The sequence below is a fragment of the Mixophyes fleayi genome, chromosome 6 (assembly GCF_038048845.1).
Source record: "Mixophyes fleayi isolate aMixFle1 chromosome 6, aMixFle1.hap1, whole genome shotgun sequence".
Classification (NCBI taxonomy): Eukaryota; Metazoa; Chordata; class Amphibia; order Anura; family Limnodynastidae; genus Mixophyes; species Mixophyes fleayi.
Genome location: NC_134407.1, coordinates 55641500 through 55653618, shown reverse-complemented (window position 1 = coordinate 55653618; position 12119 = coordinate 55641500). Strand labels below are relative to the sequence as shown.

Below are 12119 nucleotides of genomic sequence, written 5' to 3'. Positions count from 1 at the left end.
TTCCCCCACCTGTTGAGGACAGGTGGGGAGATTCAAAAGGGCCTCAAGGCAACAACATGTGTCATAAGAGCTCAAGCAAAAAAGAAAAGTCCAATTAGGATGCTATCCCAGAGCTTATGGCACTCAGATCTGGAGGTTGCTATTTTCGACTGGCAACCCCTGTATTGGTTAGTCAGTGCAGCTACAGGTGGGAATCTCCATACAAGAGATATATTGTATTTTATATCCTGAGTGTCTCAGCAGGAGAATGTTGCGCCACCAGATGGCAGCAAACTGCAGGCAGTTAAAAAAAATTAGGTCTGAAAAGCTTTATTCCTGTACTGGACACAGTTTTTATATTTTGTCCCTGCTTATCAGTCTGGGTGAGGGAAAGGTCTTGCTGATTTAGTTGTAAAAAGAATATGAAATGAGGCAGACGCTTGCAATGAATATTCTTATAAAAGTAATGTCCACAGTCTTTGTGTCTTGCACAGTTCTGGGGTTTCTGCTCATGCAACACCTGTGTTTGTCTAGTGAAGTACTGGTCTGGAAACGCACTTCTGGTCAGGGAAGAATAGTATGTGAGGGGGCTTTATCAGTGGGGAGCAGTAGGAGGCAGACTGTGGGGATTCTGCAGTCGTCATGTATAGAGTTCGGTACCTGTTACCTTCCCTGCGTGGGTTAGTCAGATGACAGCAATACACCAAGCTGTGGCTGTTATAATCACTTCCACCATCTGCTGAGGAGAAAGGGTAGTGGAAACTCTTCTTTCCTAAATGAGTACCGCCATAAGTAGACCTTGCCACTTTGAGGCAAGATGACGCCCACTGTTTCAGCGTGACGACGGGAGAAGGTATGCCTGTCTTCAGAATCGGGGTGAAGTCAAGCAGCCGCTGGGAGGTGTCCCCGATATTATAGAGCACCTTAAGTACGCTCATGTGTCCAGTTAGTGAGCAGCTTGTAGGAGCCCCCTTGGATCAGCGGCCATTCAGGGTAGCTCCCAAGCCACGCCCTCCTGCTACAGATTATTTAAATGCAAGCATTTGGATGTGCTCCAATAACCTTTTTTCCACAATGCAAAAAATAAAAAATTAGTTACCATTTTTTTAAAATAAAGTAAAGATTTTTATAAAAACTGGACACAAGTTAAATGGCACTGTAACATACTACGTAACAAATGCATGTGATCAATTGCAGAATATATACAGCACTGCAACATGATTTCATGTGTAATTCAATAATGAATATTTCCTGCCATATGATATAAGATAGGTTTGATGTTGCTTGCAGTTACCTGCATGACATTTATAACCAAATCTATAGTTAGGTATCAGTTTTAATCCTATTGATAAACTAGACAATAATCTGAATTGTTATAAGAATATATGCATGAGATACAATATGTAATTATATATTAGTAAAGTTTATCACATGTTCTGTGACATATAGACACGTATAGACACTACAGAGCAGTGTTTCTCAAATCCAGTCCTCAGGATTTGTAACTGTGCATGTTTTCCAGATGACAAGTGAAATAATTATACCACCTGTGGACCTTTTGCAATGTGTCTGCCAGTAGTGAACACATCTGTGCTCCGGTAAGGAGATAGGGAAAGCATGCACTGTTAGGGTTCCCGGAGTACTGCATTTGATAAACCCTGCCATATAAGTTCTATATGTCTTTCACATTTAGCATACATGTGATAAACATTAAATACAGCAATTTAAAGCACTATGCCCCTGTTTAAACAATTACTGTGTGGTTTCCATCGAAGTCTTGTTGTACAATATTTTGTCTCTTGCGCTCTTTCAAAGTAATTTAGGAGAATATAAATTAGTAAAAGAACTAATGGTTTTAGTAAAACATCATTTGGCTTCTGCAACACTTTTCATATTTTACTGCTACGGATGACATGTTTCTGAAAATCCATACATACAATGTGGTAAAGGTATAGTACAGCTATAAAGCTATTTTTATATAAATGACCACATATTGGTTTTGGATTTTTTTAACACAAATATTTAAATAACTAAAAAGGATCTCAAGCAATATCCCATGGTTCTCCTAACTCAGCAAGAAACAGATGTTATATAAATGTTTATTTGAATATGTTTGAAACTGTTTATTGAAGAGTGAGAATCATAATGGAAGATCTTAGATGGAAGGTAAGTCTTAATGACATTTATTGAAGACAGAGCCGCTTCTGAGCATCTTTATTTCTATGTATGAGCACAAACTAAGCAGAAAATGCCTATGAGACAGCAACAAGTAATTCTATGTACTGCATATTTAACTGTATTTAACTGTAGATAAATTTACAGGGGCTCATGTACAGTTGAACCTTCACCTGGGTTTTGTTTACATATTTTCATACTGTGTCTACCAAAAAAAGCATGCATTACATCCAGATATTGGCACATCATACATTTAAGGCTCACTGAGGAAAGGGCTAAGCAGAGTACAGTAAGGGCATGGTCATGTAATTGCAACTAAAGTAGACCTGGATGCATATGTATATGTCAGGAAGATGTTACAACGATACATAATAATGCAGCACTATTTTGCCAATCTGATTGGCTAATTGCTGATTTACCTCTTCAACTGATAGTATTTTACATAATATAGCAGCCATGCTAATGTGGCCATCTACTTGCGTTATTTAAATTACATTTGGACAACTGCAGGCAGTAAGATTCCCATTGATTTTTAAATGGGAAAACAAGATGTTTGTATTTAATTTATGTTGTGTGTGTTTGTATAATTAAATTGTATATTGAAAATGTATTAATAACTGTCCAGACATTATTCTTGTTGTGTATATGATACGTGATTTATTGTGTACAAGTAGGTTATGCAACATTAACATTTGCCACCAACACTGTCAAACAGCATTGTTACGCTATTGAGAGTGTAAGTATACACACTTGTTCGCCTTACTCAAGCCTGATGCAAACAGTACTGTTGTACAGCTCGACACATCCAGCCAACTGTCTTTTCCGATATACTTTCAAGGTGAAAATGCACACAAATCTAGCCCAATTAAATACACACAAACAAACTATATATATATATATATATATATATATATATATATATATATATATAAATATATAAATATATATATAGGAGCAGCATTATGGCACAGATCTATCCTACCTGTAGCTCCGCTCTTGGCTAATGATTAATGCTCTGCCCATCGAGAGGTGCATCATACTAATCTTTGAAATTTTTGGTATGAGTACAACCCACCTTTGTTTATTTACTTTTATAAATGTGTTACTCTATTCATTCATACAACTGTCTAACCAATGACCTCTGTCTGTTACTATAGCTTCACTGTCTATATACTGGTCATAGAGGACCTTGTCCTCTGTGGCCAGTATATAGATGATCAATTTATTATTTGGAGTGGTGGGGAAACCCATGCACGGGAATTTGTTAATTATCTAAATATTGACAATTATAACCTTAAATTTACACATAAATATCATGCTACTCATATAGATTTCCTGAATGTTTCCATAGGTTCTAGTATTTCCACTTCTACATATTTTAAGAAACTAGATTGTAACATTCATTTGCATTTTTGGAGTGAAAAATAGATATTTTTTTTAGAATATATAGTGTGTTTTTGGGTGTGCAGCTGCATTGACACTCGCATACTAACACCCAGTTTTTTACAAAATCAATTCAGATATCACTTCTTCACACAAGATTCACTAGAAAAACTTCAAATTTAAAAAAAATAAATCTTGTTTTTTGGATTCTGTTGTTAATAGTCATACGGCAAAAGCACTCTGTTTTTCTCCACTAAATATACTACTTAGTTCAGAATGATATCTAATTCAGTCTATTTACTATTACTATTATATATGCATCAATAACAACCAGTAGCCAATACTCTGTATAAACTCTCAGAAAGAATAAAATTAAAGCCAATTGATCAGCAAACTATTCTAGCTGACTGATCTATACTGAGCAGCTTTAAAATAATCACATGATTTCATTGCTTTCTATGTCCCTGAACGCTATTTTAAGAGCAGAGCAATGTAGCTAACATCCTCCCTACACACTGCCTGTACTAAAATGGAACAGGAGAAAATGAGTGAGGGCTAACTGTATGTATATATATATATATATATATATATAAACATATATATATACTATATATATATATTATATATATGTAAACATATATATATATACTATATATATATATATATATATATATATATATATACTATATAAATGCCTAGTGGCGTGTTTGGAAAAAAAAACAAGCTGCAGCGCCACCTGCTGGGCAGAGTTATACACTGACCTATATATTTCTTGAAGGAGAAGTGACAGTTGGGAGTGGTTGGTGGTTGCCGGGGGTGACAGTGGGGAGTTTTTAACACCTTAAGTAGCTTGATGAAGGATGTGGCGATAAAGATGAAGGATGAGGTGATGGAGAAAAATGATGAGGTGGTGACATGTGGACAAAACCACGTTAAAAAAGGGTGCTTGCGTCGGGAAGTAACGCTCTTCCCCTGAGGAGGCCTGGCCTAGCCCCAAATGCATGACAAGAACCTTTTTAACACCTTAAGTAGATTGATTTGACTAGAATGCATGAGTATCATGCACGGGTTAACTTATATATATATATATATTCATGTATGTATATACATAATATATATATATATATGTCTATACATATCTATCTATCTATCTATCTATCTATCTATCTATCTGTCTGTCTGTCTGTGTGTTTGTTTTTGTGTGTGTGTGTGTGTGTGTGTGTGTGTGTGTGTTTTAATGGGGCTAGATTTGGGTGCATTTTCACCTTGAAAGTATATAGGAAAAGACAGTTGGCTGACTCGCAAGATGTCCAGCTGCACTCACGGATATTCTGCATCGATATTTTCCCGGAAATTACATTTTACCTTGTTTTGAGAAATTAGTGCACAAAAACGAATCATGACTCGGCTTCACTTGGAAAACACTAAAACTCAGATCTGTGTAATTCCCAGACACTTTCAAATCATTTCCTTTAACAATTTCACAAGGAGTTTACAACAGGAAATTTGGGTTTGTGAACTGTTGGTGTGTGCAATTATTAAACGATTGTGTGAACCTAGCATACACATGCATGTCAGCATATTCACTCAGAGTGATGAAGATGCATTTGATTACTTTTTATACCACCTTTTTACAATGTGTTATATCTATAAAAGCAATAAATCATTCAGGGCAACAGGTATTTTGCAGAGTATAGATACATTTCAAATTTATTGGATTGCAGATGTCATAGAGAGGAAAAAAAGTTTATATCAAAGCGTTTGTATCTCCTTAGCTTGCCAATGTACGGTATCACATATGAAGAATAACTCAGTTCATAAAAACTGAATGTACAGTTAGGATTTTAAATTCTTAAAAGTGCACCTGCACAATTGGTTTGTGGTTACCTTTTAGAAAAATGGCTCATGCTCTGCTATGAATACTACTACTACTACTAATAATAATAATATTGATAATAATACTGTAATACTATAGCATTAGGATGGGAAACGTGTAATAACAAATCAGCCTGCAGACCCCAGTCTCTTCAGGAGGTATTACGAGCTCTGCATTGACGTTGGTGACTCAGACAGCCTAATGAAGGGAGGGAATTCAGAACTGTGAATAAGGTGGGGAGGAGATGCCACAGACCACTAGCTCCTCTCAATATCTCTCTCTGCCTAACTGATAGAGTACCAGGAGGCTGCGTGTGAGCAAATCAGCTGCTCATCATCTCTGTCGAGGATTAAGTACAGAAACTGCCTAATGGATTTATTGTAGAAACTGTCCGATGGACAAATGGCTGATTTATGCAGATTATATATCAAGGATGTATTAATCAAGTAGTGATTTGTAGAAGTGCTGCTATTTTTTATCTTCACAAACAGGAAACTTTAAAAAGACTTTGAAATCAATGTTGTTTAGTGGGACTACCCCAGTAGCATGCAAGGCTAATATTTATTGCAGACAAGGAGATATGTGAATATGATATGTTGCTGTGTGATAACTAAAAGGATCCTCAACGCAATTTGGCTTTTAGTCTGGAGACTGCAGTAACTGCAGGGGATTTACACACCAGGACCTAGAAAGGGGAGATCTCATCGCACCCACAACAGCCAGGGACTCCACCTGCTGGCTTTAGAAAGACATAATGGAAGGTGAGCACAATAGTATTAATTTCTCTCATTTTATTTGCACATTTTATAGTAAACTAATGTATGTGTACATCCAAAGTATGGCAGGGATCCCACATAAACATCTTGTATAAACTGTACAGAGTATATGAATATTGTTATGGACAATGACGGGGACTGATAGTAGAATCAGTCTGCACAGAATTTCGGATTGTACTTTTGTCCTGACTCATAGATAGTGTTTTAAGTAGTTCCATTTATCATCATAACATGTTTGTGCTTTCATAGAGAAGCCCAGACAGTGCACGTCAGTCTGGGCTGTATCAGTGATGACAGCACTTTTCTACAACACGTACACTGGGGATTAGATAAAAGTCGGAACTGCTGGAATGCCGGAACGCATGAATGAGTCATGAGTCAGCTTACTACAGCGCCCTCAGCTGTTTGTTGTCTTGAGTAAAGCTTGTTGTGTTTTCTCTCCCTATATAATGCATTCTGTTCTGCTACACAGATATGTTCTCTGTAATATGTGCAACAACACATATTATATTGCAGATATATTGTATTGTGTACGTGTGTGTGTGTGTGTATATATATATATATATATATATATATATATATATATATATATACATACACATAGTATATTTATATATATTTCTGTATATCATAGCCATATATTCTAGTTATACCTGCCTAAATGTATGTCAGATTGGAGCTCTGAGTGCATTACCCACCCATTCTGGGTACCGAATTGGGGCTTTGAGCACCTTACCTTTCCAATCCGGGTGCCGCAATGGGGCTCCGAGGACCTTAACCATCCTTTACGGCTGCCAGAATGGAGCTCTGAGGACCTTAGCCATCCTTCTGCAATGGGTCTGCCAGTACCTTACCCATCCATTCCAGGTGCTGGAATGGGTCTGTGAGTACCTTACCCATCCATTCTAGCTGCCGAAATGGGGCTTCAAGGACCTTAACCATCCATTACAGCTGCCAGAATGGAGCTCTGAGAACCTTAGCTACCCATTCCGGGTGCCGGAATGGGTCTGCCAGTACCATAGCTATCCATTCCGGGTGTCGGAATGGGTTTGCCAGTACCATAGCTATCCATTCCGGGTGCCGGAATGGGTCTCAGAGTTCCATAGCTATCCAGTCCGGGTGCCAGAATGGGTCTATTATAACCATAGCTATTCATTCTGGGTCCCGGAATGGGTTTCTGAGTACCTTACCCATCCATTCCGAATGCCATAATGGGTCTACAGGTACATTACCCATCCACTCTGGCTGCCGGTATGGGGCTCTGAGTACATTAATCATCCATTCTGGCAACCGGAATGGATGATTAATATAAACAAAACCTTATTCTGACACCCATAATGGATCACTAATATACTCAGACATCTATTCCGGCACCCAGAATGGATGGCTAAGGTACTCAGCCCCATTCTGGCATTCGGAATAGTTCTCTAAGATACTTAGAGCCCAACTCAGGCATCCATTCTAGCACCTGAAATGAATGGTTAAGGTACTCAGACATCCATTCCGGCAGCGGGAATGGATGGTTAGGGTACTCTGAGCCCCATTCCGGCAGCAGGAATGGATGGTTAGGTTACTCTGAGCCCCTTTCCGGGAACTTGGAATAGATGTCTAAGATACTTAGAGCCTGATTCTAGTAGCCGGGATGGGTGACTAAGGTACTCAGGCATCCATTCTGGCACCCGGAATGGATGGCTAAGATATTGAGACATCTATTCCAGCACCCGGAATAAATGCAACATCCATTCTGGTTGCCGGAATAGATGGCTAAGGTATTCAAACATTCATTCTGGCAGCCGTAATGGATGGCTAAGGTGTTCAGAGCACGATTTTGGCAGCTGGAATCGATGGTTAAGGTCCTCGAAACTCCATTCCAGCAGCCGGAATGGATGGGTAATGCATTCAGCGCTCCATTCCGATACACATTCAGGGAGGTAGAACGGATAACTAGAAAATGTAGCTATGAAATATATATAAATATATTATGTGTGTGTGTATGTATATATGTAAATATGTATATATGTATATGTATATATATATATATATATATATATATATATATATATATATATTAACAATACCAACAATCGGTGCGCACAAGTCTAATGCAGTGAATAATATAGTCTCAGCGTGCTTGTTCGTGAAAAGCCTTTGTTTCACTAGATTTCAATACACCAGCAGGATGAAATCTGCGTGTCCTTCCCTTCTATCTCCCGATCTCCACAGGGCAACAACCAAACTCCTAAAATATCAACAAAGAAGGGGCGCTTCCATGGTGTGTTATCCAAGTTAAAAGTTTTATTCCAAACAGTAAAATCACATGTACCAGATGGTAGAAATCTAGCCCCGCTGGTCAGAGACACATGTGAGCTGTGATGTATTAGTCCACACCTCCTGATGAAGTCCTGAGTGATGAAACGCGTAGAGGTGACTGTGGAGACTCTCTGACTTCGAGCAGCTTCAGATAGAGCTGTTCGTATGTGGATATCAGACTTGAGCTGTTGCATTCTTTATGCCTGAATATTTCTACCATCTGGTACGTGTGATTTTACTACTTGGAATAAAACTTTTAACTTGGATAACACACCATGGAAGCGCCCCTTCTTTTTTGAGATATATATATATATATATATATATATATATATATATATATATACACAATATATATGCAATATAATATCTGTAATAGTTGTTCCACATATTACAGAGAACATATCTGTGTAGCAGAACTGAATGCACTATACAGACAGAAAAAACACAACAAGCTTCACTCAAGACACCAAGCAGTAGAGAGCGCTGCAGGGAGCCAAATCATTCTGCCGTCCTGGTATTCCCGCAATTCCGGTTTTTACCCACACCCAGTACGCTGTAATAGCCCTGTTGCGTAACCTGACCCATGGAAATCCTTGCATTTTTAGTTTAAGTTAGTCGGAATCTACTATTGAGCTAAATTACAACAGTCAGACTGTAGGAAGGTGTCAAGAGGAGAACTGTGTAATACGTCACTAACGGCATAGAAAAATAGGTATTAATATAGCGTCTGGAAATTGTAATTTTTCTTCACAAGGCTTTACAGATCTCACCATATGTGGGAAAAGTTTGTTGTTATTAAATATTTGCCTACGCCGTCTCTCTCTCACTCCTATTTCATTTTCAGTGATTTCTCAAGTAGGTAATATGTAGCTCTTTGACACCATACTATACTCTACAGTATTAGATGAACATTTGTTTCTCTTTTCAATTAACTGTAGAATTGTGTTCCAATATCAATCTGTCAGGCAATGATATTGCAAAAGTTAACCCCAGTATTGAAAATACTTATGACATCTACATAGATAATTCTTTATATTTACATACACTGGACACAGCAAAGATCACTTCTAATGTGATACAATTCCCATGAAGTTCACATGTGGGCAACGAATTTGGGAATTGGAAAGACACTTTTGAGAGCTGATAAAGTAGTGCAAAAGATGGACACTTTGGGAATCTGATGCCATGATTTATCTATTCTGCATGTGTTTTATATCTCTATTCAATTCAGAAAATCCAATGTAGGCACCTGCTTATTGAACACCCAATGAACCACAATACAGATGGAAGGAATATACAAAAATGCAGTTAGTAATGAGCAATGCTGTAGCTACTGCAGCTGTAAATTTCATTACACATAAAATATATAGCTAGTACAGTACTTAAGCTACAACCATCAGTGCAACAACAACCATCTTATTGTAACTCTTGAAAATGTGTCCTGTCCCAATAATTTTAGAAGAAAACGTGACATATAGCACACCTAGAAATGAGATGGGTGGATTGATTGATAAGGAAAAAGCAGAGGTAGTGAACACATTCTTTTTTCAGTATTTACTAGAGTGGAACAAATGGTAGTAATAATACATAAAAATTGAAATGTAACCATTCCATTAATTAATACTTGGCTGACAAAGGAAGAAGTCCAAAGGCAACTGAATAAAAAGATAAATAATTCTCCAGGTCCAGATGGCATACACCCAAGGGTTCTTGTGGAGCTAAACTCAGAAATAGCTAGACCGCTATTCCTAATTTTCATAGATTCAATTACATCTGGCTCTGTAGCGGGTGATTGACGAATAGCAGATGTGGTGTCATTGTTTAAAAAGGGAATGAGATTACAACCAGGGAATTATAGACCTGTAAGCCTGACATCAATAGTGGGGAGCTAATGGTTGGTATATTAAGGAATAGTATTCAGAATTCCTTGGTGCGCCATAAGATTATTAGTGGGAATCAGCATGGATTTGTAAGGGATAGGTCATCTAATCTGATTAGATTCTACAAGGAAGTTAGTAGGAATTTAGACCATGGTGGTACAGTAGATGTGGTCTACTTGGATTTTGCAAACGAATTGGATACAGTGACACACAAGAGGTAGGTTTACAAAATAAGGGAACTGGGTCTATGAAACAACATTTGTGCTTGGGTCAAAAACTGGTTGGAGAATAGGGAACAGAGAGTTGTGATAAATGGAACATTTTCTAATTTGTCAAAAGTTTTAAGTGGTGTATCACAAGGTTCCATGTTGGGGCCACTACTTTTTAATTTATTTATTCATGACCTTGGTAATGGTTTAGAGAGAAAATTTTCCATTTTTGCAGTTGATACCAAACTTTGTAAGGTAATAAAAGCAAAGCAAGATGTAGTTTCACTGCAGAGGAACTTGAATAAACTGGAGGATTGGGCGGCTAAATGGAAGATGAAGAGAGATCAAGGTAAGGTTATGTAGTTAGAGATCAAAAACAAGCATGCAATCTATAAATTAAATGGTATAAATATAAGGGAATCTAAAATGGAAAAGCATTTGGGAGTGCTCGTAGACAGTAGACTTAGCAATAGTACTCAATGTCAAGCAGCAGCTGCAAAGGCAAACAAAGAATTGGCATGCATACAAAATGGCATAGGTGCAAGGGAAGACAGTGTAATTTTGCCACTATATTAATCATTGGTAAAACCTCATCTTGAATATGCAGTACAGTTCTGGGCACACTCTATAAAAAAGACATTTTGGAACTAGAAAGGGTTCAGAGAAAGGCGACAAAATTGATAAAAGGTATGGAGTCATTAAGTTATGAAAAAAGGTTAGCCAGTTTAGGCATGTTTTCGTTAGAAAAGAGGTGTCTAAGAGGGGATATGATTACTATATCCAAATACATTAAAGGTCAATACAGAAAACTTTCATAGGAACTTTTTACCCCAAGGACTGTACACAAGACACGCGGTCACCTGCTAAGGTTAGAGGAGAGGAAGTTTCACAACCAGCAAAAGAAGGGGTTCTCTACAGTAAAGGCAGTCAAGATATGGAATTCACTGCCAGGGAAGGTTGTGATGACAGATTCAATTGATATATTTAAGAAATGGTTAGACAAATTTTTAGTGGAAAGGGGAATCCAGGGCCTGATTCATTAAGGATCTTAACTTGAGAAACTTCTTATTTCAGTCTCCTGGACAAAACGATGTTACAATGCAAGGGGTGCAAATTAGCACCTGTTTTGCACATAAGTTAAATACTGACTGTTTTTTCATGTAGCACACAAATTTCAACTTTAAATTTTAGTGTACAAATAAGCTATCAAGTATTTACATACTACATTTACAAGTTATATAGATGCAGCTCACTCCCAAAAAAATAGCACCTTACAAGAAGGGATAATAAGAATTGCACCCAGCAAAGAACAATAAAACAATTACAAAATAAAATATGAGAATGATATCCAGCCTTCAGAACAAGAGAAGTAGTGGTGTGCATTTGTCTGTAGCTACAAAATAGATACAGAAAAGTACATCCAGTATAGAGAATACAAGAAGTGATATTGTGTAGTCTGCCAACATTAACCAAAAAAGCAAATTGTTAATCCAAGACCATCCACTTTTGTATATACAGCAGTTGATTTATT

General features: G+C 37.5%; 1 protein-coding gene across 1 annotated transcript in view; it reads left to right on the top strand.

The window, feature by feature from the left end:
• Window positions 1-5707: 5707 nt before the first annotated feature.
• Window positions 5708-12119, top strand: part of NPFFR1 (neuropeptide FF receptor 1) — a 170341-nt gene continuing 163929 nt past the window's right edge. The window contains exon 1 of the mRNA XM_075215201.1: window positions 5708-6174. Coding sequence (XP_075071302.1) covers window positions 6168-6174 — 7 coding nt within the window. The 5' untranslated portion in view covers window positions 5708-6167. The remainder of the gene's footprint in view (window positions 6175-12119) is intronic.